The sequence below is a fragment of the Camelina sativa genome, chromosome 12 (assembly GCF_030686135.1).
Source record: "Camelina sativa cultivar CO46 ecotype springtype chromosome 12, ASM3068613v1".
Classification (NCBI taxonomy): domain Eukaryota; kingdom Viridiplantae; phylum Streptophyta; class Magnoliopsida; order Brassicales; family Brassicaceae; genus Camelina; species Camelina sativa.
Window position 1 is genome coordinate 38686796 of NC_141891.1, and position 15840 is coordinate 38702635.

General features: G+C 31.9%; 3 protein-coding genes across 3 annotated transcripts; 1 reads left to right on the forward strand and 2 right to left on the reverse strand.

Moving 5' to 3' along the window:
• Positions 1–5383: 5383 nt before the first annotated feature.
• Positions 5384–10081, forward strand: LOC104732742 (AUGMIN subunit 6). Its single transcript, XM_010452324.3, has 13 exons — positions 5384–5765; positions 5906–5962; positions 6077–6171; positions 6374–6524; positions 6641–6766; positions 6858–7014; positions 7137–7197; positions 7276–7597; positions 7758–7883; positions 8309–8470; positions 8555–8804; positions 9048–9512; positions 9625–10081. The coding sequence occupies exons 1-13, from the start codon at positions 5550–5552 to the stop codon at positions 9663–9665; spliced, it is 2229 nt and encodes a 742-aa protein (XP_010450626.1). The 5' UTR covers positions 5384–5549; the 3' UTR covers positions 9666–10081.
• A 283-nt stretch (positions 10082–10364) lies between these two features.
• LOC147933310 (arabinogalactan protein 24-like) lies at positions 10365–10831 on the reverse strand. Its single transcript, XM_087477965.1, has one exon. It carries the CDS (start codon positions 10740–10742, stop codon positions 10536–10538), a length of 207 nt encoding a protein of 68 aa, XP_087334091.1. The 5' UTR covers positions 10743–10831; the 3' UTR covers positions 10365–10535.
• A 1279-nt stretch (positions 10832–12110) lies between these two features.
• LOC104732743 (glycosyltransferase family 92 protein RCOM_0530710) lies at positions 12111–14782 on the reverse strand. Its single transcript, XM_010452325.3, has one exon. It carries the CDS (start codon positions 13931–13933, stop codon positions 12182–12184), a length of 1752 nt encoding a protein of 583 aa, XP_010450627.2. The 5' UTR covers positions 13934–14782; the 3' UTR covers positions 12111–12181.
• Between the last annotated feature and the right edge of the window lie 1058 nt (positions 14783–15840).

The following is a 15840-nucleotide window of genomic DNA, read 5'->3' on the forward strand; positions in this document are numbered from 1 at the left end:
TCCAAATTTCATATTATTTTATTACCGTTGTATATAAAAAATTATTTCTTTTGTAATTGACAGTAAATAATACTTTTTATATGTAAATTTATATTTCATATTATTATTCATCACAATTTGTTAATTATAATGTATTTTTTTTAAAATATACTAATAATAAAATTATTGTATTGTTGTCTATGTTCACACTATTTACATCCAAATACACCAAAAATAATACTATTCAAATGAGTTTCAATTGCATATTTTCAAAAAAGTTTATTTTATCATCCAATATAAAAATATGTTTAACCCAATTTTGGAAATGTTACAAAACAAACTTTTAAAATTCCTCTAATGCATATAACTAGATAATAATCCGTGTTGGTAGCGCAGCGAATTTTTTTTTATTTTGTTATTTGTTAATATTATGTTTATGTTGTATCATTCATTTACATGTCATATAATATAGTACTATATGGTGAATTTTGATTCATATTAAACTACTAATAGGTAGGCCTGGAAACTACTACCGATACCCGTATTGGACCCGTTTTTCGGTTTGTATCCGTCCCGAAAAAAGGTACCCGCAACTTTAGGGTCGAGTGAAGGGTATAATAATTATATTATCCATGAATAATGATCGAGTATTGGATATTAATTTAATTTTTGAGCGTCTCGTTACCCGTCTCATTACCCGTTTTATTACCTGACTCATAAATACACGTTAATATTTTGTAGAATAATGTTACCAGCGTGAGGAAATATTTATGTAAATTTGGATTTGTTTGTTACAAAATAATAGTATAAAATTTATTAATTCTATATATTTTATAAAATCATATATTTAATTTGCCTAAGGTCATACTCTGATTTCGACCCATAGTTGGTACTACTATTTTGGTTTGGTGCAATATCAAATTCGTTAATTATACATTCGGTAAAGCCAAAAAAATCCAACAAAACATGTATTGACCCGTGATTTGGTATTACAAATTGATGTGATCGTGTTTAGAGATCTTAATATACCAAATTTACAAATTGAAGTTATTGGTATAACATGTTGTATATTAATTTTATAGGTGAAAATTACAATTAAGTTATGTATATTATCAATATTATACACTTAGTATTGTTTATATAGTGAATAATTGTGTATAAACAATTAAGTTTTAGCCAATTAAATAGTTTGTTATTATTTTCTAAGATTTATGAAACAATAAATAGAGTTTTATTATTTTGTAAACAAATCTAAACTTTTCTTTTGTTAGTTACTAGGTGCTTCCCCACGCAACGCGTGGGTTGTGGTGTAGTTGGCATTTTCTTGTTTTTTTTTGGTCTTTTTCGTTTTCTCTTTTGTATTATTTCGTTTTAATTAGGCATATACGGGCTTTGCCGTCACTTTTATTTATACACTATATGTTTATACCATTTCGTTCAGATGTGTATAATTGTGGCGTTTATTTTTTATGAATTATGAAGATGTTGTTTCTTGCTTTTGAGGATCCAATCTTATCATTGACTGATATTGTTTCCAATACATTTATTGTATTATAGATTTTCTAATTAACTGCTTATGTAAACTCTTCATGTTGCAATAATAAGTTATTTTTTTAAATATCTTCCGTGTAAGTGATTATGTTTGTATGCCCATGTTTTGGTCTAATATCAATAAGATCGTTTCTGTTTTTCTTTAGTTGGCTTTGAAACCAATATTGAGTTAAGCAAATAATGGGTCGAATTATGGTGTTAATAAGTAATATAAATTCTTATGTATATATATTGTATATATGTGACTATAAATTTAGCTAACTAAAAGATTATGTAATATTTAAATACAATCTTGAACATATATGAATATTTTTTTATTTGTGGGAGGAATGTATGAAATTATTGGATAGAAGTTATTTTTGAGTTAAATGACCTTTAATGTCTTTAAAGTGAGTTAAATATTAATAAATTTTTATATGTGTCTTGACTTTTTTAAAAAGGAATACCAAGTGTTTCCTTCCAAATTTGAAGTGATATAGTATTTTAGTTTTCTTATATGATTTTATGAACTTCAGTGTAAAAGTTTTTCAAAGTAATAAGTACACTCACTGATTGAATTATAAAATTTGGAGAAATGTTTATTTCGTTTAATCATCTGCTCTTTTAAATAAATTAAATAAGTATGTTGTTATTCCTACAAATAGGACAACATATATTATAGTTTAACCATGGAGTTAAGCAATGGAAATGGAACTTGTGATTGCAAGACAAAATGCTTATATGTTACACATTGATTGTTTAAAAATGAATAGGAACATCTAATTCTCAAATAAAGTTGATTGTTTTGTTAAAACCAACATATGTGAATTTAAATTTAACTATGCAAATTTAAAAAATAAATATGAATAGATTAGAAAGGCAAGAAATATAAAAGAAATATTTTTTTATATAAATAAAATAAAAATTGAAAACAATGTTAAATATATATAATACTTTCTACATTAAAATATAGAATCAAACTCTTACAAGTTACAACACATATGAGATATAACAACATTTGGTATTGGTAGGAGAGGAGGAGAGAATGTTTACTATAAGATGGTAATCCAAATTAGATAATGGAGATGAATCTTTAAAAAATAGAACAATGTAATATATATATATATATATAATACTTTCTAAAAATTAAAATATAGAACAAACTCTTACAACACATATGAGATATAACAACATTTGATATTGGTGGGAGAGGAAGAGATAATGATTACTTATAAGATAATAATCTAAATTAGATAAAGGAGATAAATCTTTTAAAATAAGAACAATGTAAAATATATATCATGTAGTCTCTAAAATTAAAATTTAGCATTAACAATTTACAATGATATTTTTTTTTTACAACCCATACAACAAAAATAAGAAATAAAAAATAACAAAAAAAACGAAAAATGATTTGAGGTATTGTAGAAGAGAATGAGAGAATGTGAAAATGAGATAGTAAAAGAATGTCAATATGAGAGAATGATAGATTGAGAGAATGCTTATTTATATGATAAGAAATGATGGAAGTTACATTTAGAACTATGGAGTTACAATAGTAATTTATTGTGTTTGAATAAAATTGAATGGTAGAATATGATTAATGCATAATTTATTTTATTTTCAGTTATAATTTTATTTTAATGTGTGAGTTAAATGTATTGTGTTTATTGGGTCTTAATATTGTTTAAAGCAATTAGAAAGCAAATTAAAAAAAAATGAGAAAACATTAAATGAAAATCAACCAATAAGGAGAGACCAAAACCTTACTTTTATATATATGATATATTGCTTTAAACTTTGAAATGAGAAATATATTATAAACAATAATTTTACATGAGAAATATATTAATTTAGCCAACCAAAATATGAATATAAGTTTAGCCAACCAAAATAAATAAAAAATATTAAAATTTAACCAAAAATAATTTCTCTTGAAAGATAATAAGTTAGTAGGAGGAATGAATTAATGTACAATTATTGGATAGGAGTTACATTTGAGTTAAATGGAGTTACATGTCTTTAATTATAAATAAATATTTTAATTTTTTATAACCTAAAATAAAAGGAATACCAAGTGGCTTAATCAAAATTCACATGATTTGGTTGTTTGTTGATATAAACTCAACACTTACACATAATATTTCAAAATAAAAAATATTACTTTTTAAGTGACAAACTAAATTAGTTTTCTTATAAAATTATATGAATTCTTCAATCTCAATAATTTTTAAAATCCCAAGGATAACTTATATTTTTTTGGTTTTCACTCATCAATTTAATTTATAGTGCTAGATTTCATACTAATGGTTTCATCTTTAGAGAATTTAGTGAAATGCTATTTTTAAAATTATATTTTATTTTTATATTTAAGTTCCAGTTGAATATGTTTTGTTTTTTGGATCATTTTTTATTTTGATTAAAGACACAAAAAACCAATTGTTTAATTATGTTCTTTTTTTTTTCAAAAACCTCAAATCATAAAAATATATATATATATATATATTATATTGATATCTGCAGATTTAACAATTAGATCACAAAACAAAATAGTCTTTATAAATGGATAAATGGATAATTATATTGATCTTTAAATATTATATTGATCTTTATAAATTATTGAAAATGATACATGAATATGTGAGATAACCAAAGACATAATAGATAATTACATATGGATCATTTCAACTTTATGATCTTATTGTGTGGTGAATATTGTAAGGAAGTATGAAAATAATGACTTATAAGATGTTAATATAAAATAAAAAATAGAGATAAACATTTTAAAAGATTAAAATAAATATATAAGATATACATATCATACAAACTCTAAAACTAAGCTTTTACAAATATATTTGATTTGATTTTTTATAACCTATATAACAACAATAACAAAAAAAAATACAAAACAAAACAAAACAAAACAAAAAAGAGATTTGAGAGTAGTGGAAGAAGATGAGAGAATGAAAGAGTGATAGACTAAGAGAATAAGATAATGAGTATTTATAGGAAGAGAAATGATGAAAAATTACATTTAGAAAAATGAGAGTTACAATTCTAATTTATTGTTTTGTTTTAATACAATTGACTAATACAACTTAGTGGAGAAATAAAGTTAATGAATAATTTATAGGGAGAAGGTATAAAGATTTCAGTTTTATATTATGTGAGTTAAATGTGAAAATTAATTGTTTTAAATTTGTGTTTTAAAATAATTTTTTTTTTATTAAAATTGCATTGCCAAGTGGACTAATAAGGAGAGACTGAAACTCTACTTTTATATATATGATTAGAATAATGAAAATATAATAGCATTTTCGTAATATTTCACATCAGAACTGGTTAAATTTTTAACAACATAGCTTAAATAAGTATATAGATATATTTTAAAAATATAAACAATGTTGTATCCTAATTTTAATATATATTTGTTATTATTAAATGATTTAGATATGTAAATATTTAATCTTAGTTTTATAAATAAATTTAAGTTTTATAATTTTCTAAATAGTTTGTTATTGTTTCCTAAAATTTCTGAAACAATAAATAGAATCTGTTTAATTATTTTATTACATAATTTCGAAATAATTTTATTATTATTTTATTAAATAATTTTGAAATAATTTTATTAATGATTTTTTGTAATCTAATAAATTAATAACTACTATTTTTTTGGATAAGCATTTTCAGGTTACGACAAATTAATATTAAGATTTTGTTATTATATTTTGTATTAAAATACAGTGACATTTTGTGTAATATTTTACATGGAGTATGGCTATTTGTTTAAAGGGTTGCGTATATAAATATATATACCATTCAAAAAAAAAAAAATTTGATTACTACATTTCCTTTGCTTTGGCATATAAATTTTGATGTTAAAGTTGGCATTGACAAAATTTAGGGGCGATTTATGGAAATTATTAATGTTGAGGGATTAAAATTTAAAAAGTCGCCGGAAACAACACATTTCGATCGAGATTCAATTAAAAGGGGAAAAAGGAAAAAACCAGAGAAGAAGATCGGAGGCGACGACGGTGATGACGATGGACAGAGAGAAGGAGAGAGAACTTGAGCTCGAGAGTGCAATGTACACAAACTGTTTGCTTTTGGGTTTGGATCCGAACGTGATCGGACTCGGAGCCTCCAATGGCACCCCTCGGGTCGGGTTATTTCGCCATTCCAATCCAAAGCTCGGTGAACAGCTTCTCTACTTCATCCTCTCCTCTCTTCGTGGCCCTGCTCAGTCTGCAAAGGTTCGATTTCTTTCTATCTTCTAAGACTCTCTCTCTCTCTCTCTCTCTTGGCTCACTCGTTACGAAATTGGTTTTGGAATTCTGGGTTTTTGAATTTTGGAATCAATCGTTTGATTTTGGGTATTTTCTTGATCTCTCAGGATTTTGATAAGGTTTGGCCAATTTTCGATTCGGCTCAATCTCGCGACTTTCGTAAGGTAAAAAAAAAGAGGGCTTGAGCAAATGAAGTTTCTTTTGTGTTTGTTTGTGAGCAAATTTGTTTTTTTTTTGAATTCTTAGTTTACTTTAACACTAAAATTATGCATCTGAAGGTTGTTCAAGCGATTATAAGCGAGCTTGAATCACAAGGGGCTTTACCACGGAGTAATTCGAGGGTTTCATCACTAGCCACTTGCTGTGGACCAAGGTTGGTTAAGGCTACGCTAATGTGATTCTTATGTTTATGTTCCATAAGGGTTTCATTCTAGTGCTTGATGATGAGCAACTAGTTAGTCGTTTCTGCTTCGTATTCGTCGGGCATATTTAGGCTTAATTTCTCTACTTAGTTAGCCATTTCTGCTCCATGTGATCTGATATGTATATGTGGCACCTCTTGTTTTTGATTGCAGATTTGTGGAGCTCTTATGGCAGCTTTCACTGCATGCATTAAGAGAAGTTCATAGGCGGACGTTTCCTGCTGATATTGCTTCCAATCCTCTGCCTTCTTCTCTGACAGACGTATCCTTCTCACATGCTGCTACTTTGCTTCCTGTAACCAAGGTAGTACCAAAAAGTGTTACTTTGAAGATTGTGTTTTATTGTTTCACTGGTCTATGTAAATCTTGTTGGCGAGTGCACGGGATAACATAGAAATGTGCGTGTAAATGGATTTTCAGGCCCGGATGGTGCTTGAGCGTCGCCGGTTTCTTAAAAATGCAGAGACTGCGGTACAAAGACAGGCCATGTGGTCTAATTTAGCCCATGAGATGACTGCAGAGTTCCGTGGTCTCTGTGCTGAAGAGGTAAGACGTTATTTTTTAGTGAGAGGTACTCAATTTTGTTGTCATATTGGCTTCTATTAATGCATTTCATTTTCTGTTTCGTTTGCATCAGGCTTACCTGCAACAGGAACTTGAGAAACTTAACGATTTGAGAAACAAAGTGAAGCAGGAAGGAGAAGTGTGGGATGACCTTGTGTCTAGCTCCAGTCAGAATTCTCATCTAGTTTCAAAGGGAACTCGGTTATGGGATTCTATCATGGCTCGTAAAGGTAAGGTTTTGTGCTGTTCTGTTTGTTTGGAAGAGTTAATACAGAGATAGGTACTTATTATATGAATTGTGCAGGAGTTATATACTGTAGTTTATAGTTATGTTTTTTGTCACTATCTTCAGGTCAGCATGAAGTTCTTGCGTCTGGTCCCATTGAGGATTTGATAGCTCACAGGGAACATAGGTAACTGCCTCTTGTAAGAAACACGGCCTGAATTCTACTTACCTAATTACTGACATCTGGGTTTCTTTTGATCTGTAGGTACCGAATTTCAGGATCGGCCCTACTTGCAGCTATGGATCAGAGTTCTCAAGTTCCTCGTGCAGAATTACTCTCTGCCCATTTAGATGATTCAGCCTTGTCACTTGCGGATGACAACGAACTAAGTGATGGATCGTATGCAAACATGCATGACCACTCTTTAGTAGACAGTTTCGAATCAGCCAGCTCACAAGCAAGTGATGAAACACTTTCTCGAGTAGATGATAGAGGTGGAAAGATCAACCAGACAGTCGATGTAGCGGAAGTCATAAGGCGCTGGACACATGCATTACAGCGTATTCATAAACAGTCTCTTCTTCTGGTATGTCTTCTTCTGTCTTGTTATGGAATTTTTTTCCCTGTAGTATGTTTTACCATTCTCACTAATTATACGATGGCCTAAAATGCTTCACACTCTGTTTTCTGTGAGGAATTCAGTTCCAATGGATTTATACTTATCTTCCATCTGTATATGTTTCCAGGCTAAAGCGAATGATGGGGATGGTCCAGATATTTTACGGACTGCGAATGATGGTGGTACAAGTGGGCATGTTGAATCATTGGCTGCAACTTTGACTGAACATCAACAACATTTAGCTAGCTTTCAGGTAAATGTGTTAGCTTGTTTGCTCCCTTTTTTAGAAATTGCTTTTGGCCAACTGTGGAAGTCAAATGCTCAACATATATAAAAGAAAGCTGCTTTTCTTTAAGGGCCTTGATGAAAGATGTCAAAGACTCGAAGCTTATAGTAAAACCCACATCAGTTTTAAAAATAAATCTTAAAAATCTGGGTTTCCAACAATTATCTTTTGTATAAAGCAAGACATTTTGTTTAATTGGAGATCCCTAAAGTTCCATTATAATTGTGGTCGTTAGTCATTATGATTCAGCTTGTCTTGGGAGAGTATCAAAAGTTGCGAGATAATCGATATTACCGCACTGTTTGTTGGATCTCTTGGAGCGTGCTGACAAAAACTTAGTTACTGGTTGAATATCTACTATGTTCTTACTGTTGATGGCACACTGTATGCAGGTACTTATCAACCAATTAAAGGAGGTTTCTCCAGCCATACAAAAGTCCATATCAGAATGTACTGAGAAGGTTAATAGTCTTCCCCCGACTTTACCTCCAGTCACGAGAAGTAATGGGCAAGCATCTTCACTTCTACAATCTCAGGGCAGTGGGAGAATTATGGTAACAGTGGATGACTTAATTTTCATTCTCTTCCGATGCATACGCTATTGAGACGCTCATGTACATTTTTTCCTTGTGATACAGGAAGGTGTATCCAATGATGTTACTGAGCTGACCTCGACAATGTCTAATGTTCAGCTCGATAAGGTCTCAGCTAGTCCTACATTAAAGCTTCCACAGTTATTTAGCTCCACTCCTACTTCTTCTGGTAAAGGTGGAAATGCACAAAAGCGACAGACAATGGCTTCTCAGGTCAATAAAATGGAAAGCTTGTCTGAGAAGAACTCTACAGATCAAGCACTATCAAATGCTCGACCAGACAACTTGCCGACAGGTTTGTTACATAATTACCTTCTCTATTAAAACGAAATAATATATCAAAAGAAGGTTTTGCTGATGTGAGTTTTCAAGCTTTTAGTTTTGATGCCAATCATCCATTCTAGGCCTATTCCAGTTCTAACTAATCTATGACTGCCTCATTTTCTTCAAATCGGTTTGTAAGAGAATGTAGTTAATTTAGTTGATCACAGTATGTGTTTTCTTCTAATTCAAATTTAAACTCTAATTTTGGTTACAGATACTAGCAGTTCTTTTGTCCAGAACCTGAAGAAATCTGTGAGAGAAGCGGCTTTATTGATTCCTTCTTCAGCAGGATCATCACGGGACAGTCAATCCGATGAGGGCTCGGAGCATTATTTTGTACCTCTTTCAGCAACTGGCTTTTCCCGTTTTCCATCAGAAACCAAAGGCCTGCCTCTCAGAGGGTCGAGGGCAGTTACCTCTTTGAGCGAGCCTTCGTTTATGGAACACAATGTTCCTGATAGCTTCGCGCCAAGCAAGTACAGCGATATACCTGACACGTATGATGATCTAGATTCATTCAAAGATTACGATAACGGTAACGGGTTTCTCTCGGTTGTGGGATCAAACAGTGTAGCTTCTGATGCACAACAATCATTTTACGACGTTGATGATCAAGTATTTTCCCCACCTTTACTAATGGACTCGTCCCTATTATCAGATGCCTATGAAGACTTATTAGGTACGTTGATTATCCTCATAGTCACATATATTTAATGATTGTCTAAGATCAGACATTGGTGTGATTCACCGAGTTCCTGAAGTTCATTACCCATCTCACTTTCCTTTTGCAGCTCCTCTGTCAGAAACCGAAGCGGCTTTAATGGAGCATTAGGAAGCAGCCCTGAATCAGACAAAACTATGACACTTGTGTGTTCTTCAACAACTCTGTTCTTGGGGAATTTGAAGCCTGTGATGTCTTGGTCTCACAGCAGAGAGGAGTTTCAATTATTTACCAATTTAACAAGGCTTTCTTCTTAATTTATCTTGGACTTGTTGGTAATGGGACGCTTGATGAATGAATGATGGTGGCTATTTGTGTGTGTGTCAAGTGTGTGTAAAATAACCTCTAGCTCTCAGGTTAGGAGCATTGCTCTCTAATATTTGGCTTCCCAAAAAAATACAAATTTGATTATTTTGTTTTATGTTGTTTTTAGATGTAAAGAAAATAGAGAAGAGTAGTTTGATCTACGTACGATTCAGTTTTTTCCTTAACTCCTTCAGTTTATCACAATATTTGTTTTGTACTTATTTACTCGTGTTTCTATCTACTATAATAATATTGTTTTATTGTTTAGGAGTAACATTAAAGAGAAAGAAAAACAAGATATTCCTAAACGGAAGGAGAACAAAAAAGAATCAAAACCGTTGACGACCTTTTCGTAATATTTTTGGCTTCATTGTAATCTATAGAAAACTTTTTATGAAAATTTTGTCATACAAGATTCAGTTGGTTTTGAAGATCTCATAGATCAAGAAAACGATGTTTAAATCGTTTCCTAAGGATCGGATTTGTAATCCAAACACACACACGTCCAAAAGAGTTATTTATTCATGAAATCATCAAATAAACATCGATCAAAAGAGTTATAACAAATGGGAAATTTTCATGAAAAAAATAATAATATTAAAAGTCAAAAGAGAACAAATTCATAGAAACAGAAACGAAAAAGAAAAAAGACGAATGTAATGTAATGGAACCAACTTAGTGGTTGGAACCAACGAAGAGAGCCACGGCGGCAACAGCCAAGACAGTGAACATATTGGTGGCCGAAACAACGGTTGAGCTAGATGAAGGTCCTGGTGCTGGAGCTGGTGCATGGTGGTGACCTTCGTGGGCTGAGACGACGGCCATCGTCGCCAATAGACAAACCACAGCGATCTGAACAAACATCTTCTTCATCATCATCATTATCGTCTCACAAAAACGTTATGAGATGAGTGTTGGTTTTGGTTTTAATGGATGAGATAAAGATATGTGTTGTTTGTTGTGTAAATAGGATTGTGTGATTTGTTTATATAGAGAGGAAAAAACTTATTTATTTATTTATGATTTATTAAAATTGATTGCAATATCTTAAAATAAGTTATTCTTTTCTTTTTGGGTCTAAAAATAAGATTTGTTTTCTATTTTTTAAATTTTTATTGGGTTGAATTGGCCCCGGCTTTTGATGCATTGATCAAGACAGCTGTTTAAGATTATATTTGATTCTGCCTATCACGTTCCTATAATTGGCCAATAATTTGATTTTTTTCTTTAAAAAAAAGGAAGGTGTAAATATTTTTTGCAGAATCAGAAAGTTTTATATGGGATTTATAGATTTTTATTCTATATCTTTGTAATTACAATATTGCTTAAACTGTTTGAAAAGTGAAATTATAGTTTATGGCTTCTTATGAGTTATGGGTAGGCAATAAAGGTAACATTAGCCTCAGAAGCATAAGTTAACCTTTAATTATGGAGCTCATAGCATTTGTCATGGCATTTATTATTCCTAAACAATTTAATAAATTATAGATTATATAGATTTAATAAATTATGGATTATATAGATTATTCCTAAATAATTTTGTTAAGCAAAAATAAATAAAAAAGACGTGGAGCCAATTCCTTTTTGGTTAGGAAAATTATAGGATAAAGTTCTTCTATATACGTGTACATGAATAAATATGATAAGCACAAATTTCGCTCTCGGGATTTTGGGTTAATATAAACGAATGACATTATCATAATTACTCACTTTTATTTTATTAGATATAGAAGAAAGTTTTATTAGGCAGAAGAAAATTAATCAGAAAAAGTTAGTAAAATAATAACGTTTAGTGAAGATAAGCACGTTCATTGCGGATTTTCACTAACTTAAAAAAAACCAAAAGATGTTTTTATTAAATTATGCATAACAAAAAAAAGTTTTAATATAATCAAGAATTAGAAAAAGGTGTTTTTGTTTTTGCAAGAATATGAAACCTGCATTATAGCTGCTATAGGCCATGTGGGAAACAAAACGCCGACTGATAACATTATAGTGATGATTGGTGTACACATATTATGACAATGATAAGTTTATAACATAATCACCATCAAATATAATATTTTTTAATCATCATCATGTTTTTCTTTTGATAAAACTAAAAATTTAAAATATAACATTTGTTTAAATTATAAATTTAAAGCTGTATTGAAATTTTTTAAATTAAATTATTATTAACAAAAGAGTAAACAAAAAAAAAGTATAACATTTGTTTATTTTTCTTTTTTTTTCCACGGGAAGCAATCAGTATTTACAAATCGGACTATCTCTACATTATTTTCAGTTTTTCACCATGGAAAATTCAAAAACAGAAAAAAAAGCTATTGGGCCTTCAATTGTTTTTTCCTCTTCCGACCAACCCTTTTATCAGCCCACGATCCCATTTGAACTATAACATCATCCTCCACTCTCCTCCCTTCTCTCTCCCATACTAACCGCTGCGTTTTACGGTCCCTGAAATTCTCCAACACCCAACCCTGAAGTCCAGTATCTCTCACCTCACAAAACCTCTCAGCCCAATCAGACGGTTCGACGGGTCGGGTCCCTAAACCGGGTGCCCGATCTTTCGACCCGACGTTCTCTTCGTTTTGCCAATCCGCCACATAAGTAGCCACTCTCCTTTTAAACTTCTCCTTAAACACATCCCAAACCTGATACTTATAATGGTTAATGACCATCGTACCCTTGTCAACGTCGGCAAACGTGAATCCATCTCTCAAGTGAAAATGATGCACGACGTTTATCAGCGTCGCGTTTAGTGATTCCGGTCTAATTATGCTCTTGTGCCTCTCCGGTAACACCATACGACATGTGTACGCCGCCGTGACTCCTTCTCGAGGTCTATCTCTAAGTCCCGACGGTCCGAAACTATGACACGGCGTTCGAATTTCACCGATCTCGTCGCCAGTCGATGACGATGGTGCTATGGTGTGGTTTCTGATTACGTCGGTTAAGGTTTGACCGGATGGGATGTAGAAGAACTCGTCGACGTCGATAAACGCGACCCAATCGCAATCCCTTTTTGCTCGAATCGCGCAATTGGCGAATCCGGCTTCTTGAGTTTTGATCCACGGCCAAAAATGTCTCGAGACGTTGTAACCGCGATTTTCTAAATTCTTGATCTCTGACACGATGTCGTCGTCGCTGTTGTTGTCGTAGATGAACCACCGTTGAACGCCGATTTTGCCGTGGTACATCACCCATTCTCTCAAAACGTTTGCTGCGTTTCGCGTCATGGTGCAAACGCACGTCTCAAACGGTTTCGAGTCTTTGACCCGTCCAGGACGTTTGATTGGTTGGGCAACAGAAGGAAGCATCTCACTCCCTTTGATTCTCACGGATACTCTTACCGGTTGTGATTGGGCCGTTCTTGGACCTTCTAAAACTGTTAGTGGAGTTTTACATCTCACGATCTCTTGGGCCGCAGAGATAACTTGTGCTCTAAGTAAAAGTTTAGGCTTCGTGAAATCCCAACCGTAGACGCACTCATACCTCGACACGTCAGCAACCTTTCCTGGCCGTAGATTTAATCCCTTGACAAAGACCACCGTGGAATTGTCGTCGTCTATAACAGCGTCGTAGACTAGCCAATCCCACCGGTGTGTGGTTCCTACCAGGAGGTCCTTATTATTACCAACCGTCCATCTCGAGACAGCGAGGGATACGGTATTCCCACGTGGCATGGCTGAACACCGTACGATCTGACGACCACTGTCATCGGTTTCCACGGCGAAGGGAAGCTCTTTAAACAGCTTAGATGAATCGTTTACGTCGGAGAAAACGCAAAAGAGGTCCTCTTTAGTTAATAAACGTGAAGCTGGAGGGTAGTTTAGGAAGATTAATGTTTGGTCGGGAAACTCAACCGCTTCATGGATTGTTACCACCTTAACCGCCGGTACAGAACCACCGAGAACTGCCTTGTGATTAATTGTTTTATTACCTAAGAAGATGAACAAAGCAGAGAAGAGAACAAAGGAGAAGACGAACAAAGCAACGAAACGAAAAAATCTTCTCCACGTAACAAGGACGACGTCCCCACCGTTTAAACCTCCGCGTTTCCTACGGCTCTTCATATTTTGCACCGCCGATCACGGCGGCGAAGGCTGAGAATTAAATCAGAAAAAGTAAAATGTTTTAAGTTCTTTCTTACTCTTTAATTATATCGCAAGCTACGAAGATTTTTTAGGTCGATGAATTTGGGGTGAAGAAGAATAGAAATATAGAATAATCTATTTTTTGTTTAGCTTTATTCCTTTTTTTAATTCTCTGATAAAGACAAAAGACAGATAAATATGGGGTTTATGTTCTGCCTTATTTTTTTTTGTTTTCTTTGAGAATTTTCAACTTTTCTTCTTTGGTGCTCAAAGACGATCATGGAAATTTACGAACTTTGATGTTGAAGGTTTAAGATGACCACTTTATTGCGCTAACCGGTTCGACCGGTTTATCTAATGTCTCTTTCCTTTTATAGAAACCAACTCATAAAAAATATCTTAAACTCATTTGATTTTATTGTCACAGATATTTACAAACTCTTATGTAGTAATACAATCCTATGTAAACTAAAACTATCCACGTTATACCTTCATCTCGTAGTAATTATATTCGAAGAGTGTTTATAATATGCAGAAACATATAAAAGATATGCCAAACGAAAAAAAAAGTACATAGAAAATTCGGATACCTTGCTTGTTATATTCCACTTCATTATTTATTTACCTATCTTTAGTGCTTTGAAATTATCCACTTTATATTTATATTTTTTTTTGGTTTATTTTTGTGGATCGTCTAAGTTGAGCTTGAAAGAGACAAGACTATGATTCGATTAGTGTCTTGACTTTGAGTCATATACTCATATTGGACTTATACTGGGAAAAAGTAGGATCCACTTATCTCCGTTTTTATCTTCACGTCATCTCTAACGTATGTCCCACGTCGTTGTTTTGACTCTTTCTACTGACTCTAACCTGGAAATTACTATAGTTTTGGCCCTAATTGAAAAAGGCTTTTAAACAAATTAAACGGTTCAATCTCCCATTATTTAAAATATGGGGTTTGATTGTCAAAAAAAATTAAAAAAATCTTTTAAACAAATTAAACGGCTCAATAGAGAAAAATGTTCAATGTTCAATAAAAATTAAACGGATCAATAAAACTGTGCATGCAGTGTTCAAGAAAGTGGTTTTAGACGGCTGCCTAGGCGTTGTCTATGCGCTAGGCACTCAGCATATGCCTAAACGACCGTTTAGACCGCATAAAAATTACATAATATTATTTTGATATATATTTTTTATATTTAACTAAATATATTTTAATTTTAAGTTTTATATTCACATACATATTTATAAATATTCATATTTACTAATCTAAATTTAAAAAATGTATTTTTACTAATTTTAGTTTATTATTTATTATTATTTATTTATTCTAACATATATTTTACATAATCCTATATAATATCATAAATATAATGTTTTTAATGTAAACGCCTAAAACGCCTAAACTCTGAGTTCTAGGTGCTAGGTGTTGGGTCACCGACTACATATCGCCTAGCGCTTTCTTGAACATTGCGTGCATGGTTTATGAAGGGATTTAATTCTAACAATTGATAAGTCTATAATTTTTTATCATATTTTTACGTTTAGATTCTCTACATCAAACAGTAGAAGAAAATATTATGCTTTTGAGTTTATCAAATCATACAACGAATAAGATGGGATAATGTAGATGGGATAAATCTTATACTCCCTCTGTCCCTGATAAATTGATGTTTTAGAGAATATTTATTGTCTCTAAAAGATTGATGTTCTAAATATTTTTAATACTAAAAAGGTGAAAAGTAGAGAAAATGTCAGAAAAATAAATCATTACATCTGCATGAGATGATCAAAAATAAAAAGAAATAAATCATAAAGAAAAAAGTAAATAATAAATTAATTATATACATACATCCCCTTTATAATAAAACAAAAATACACAA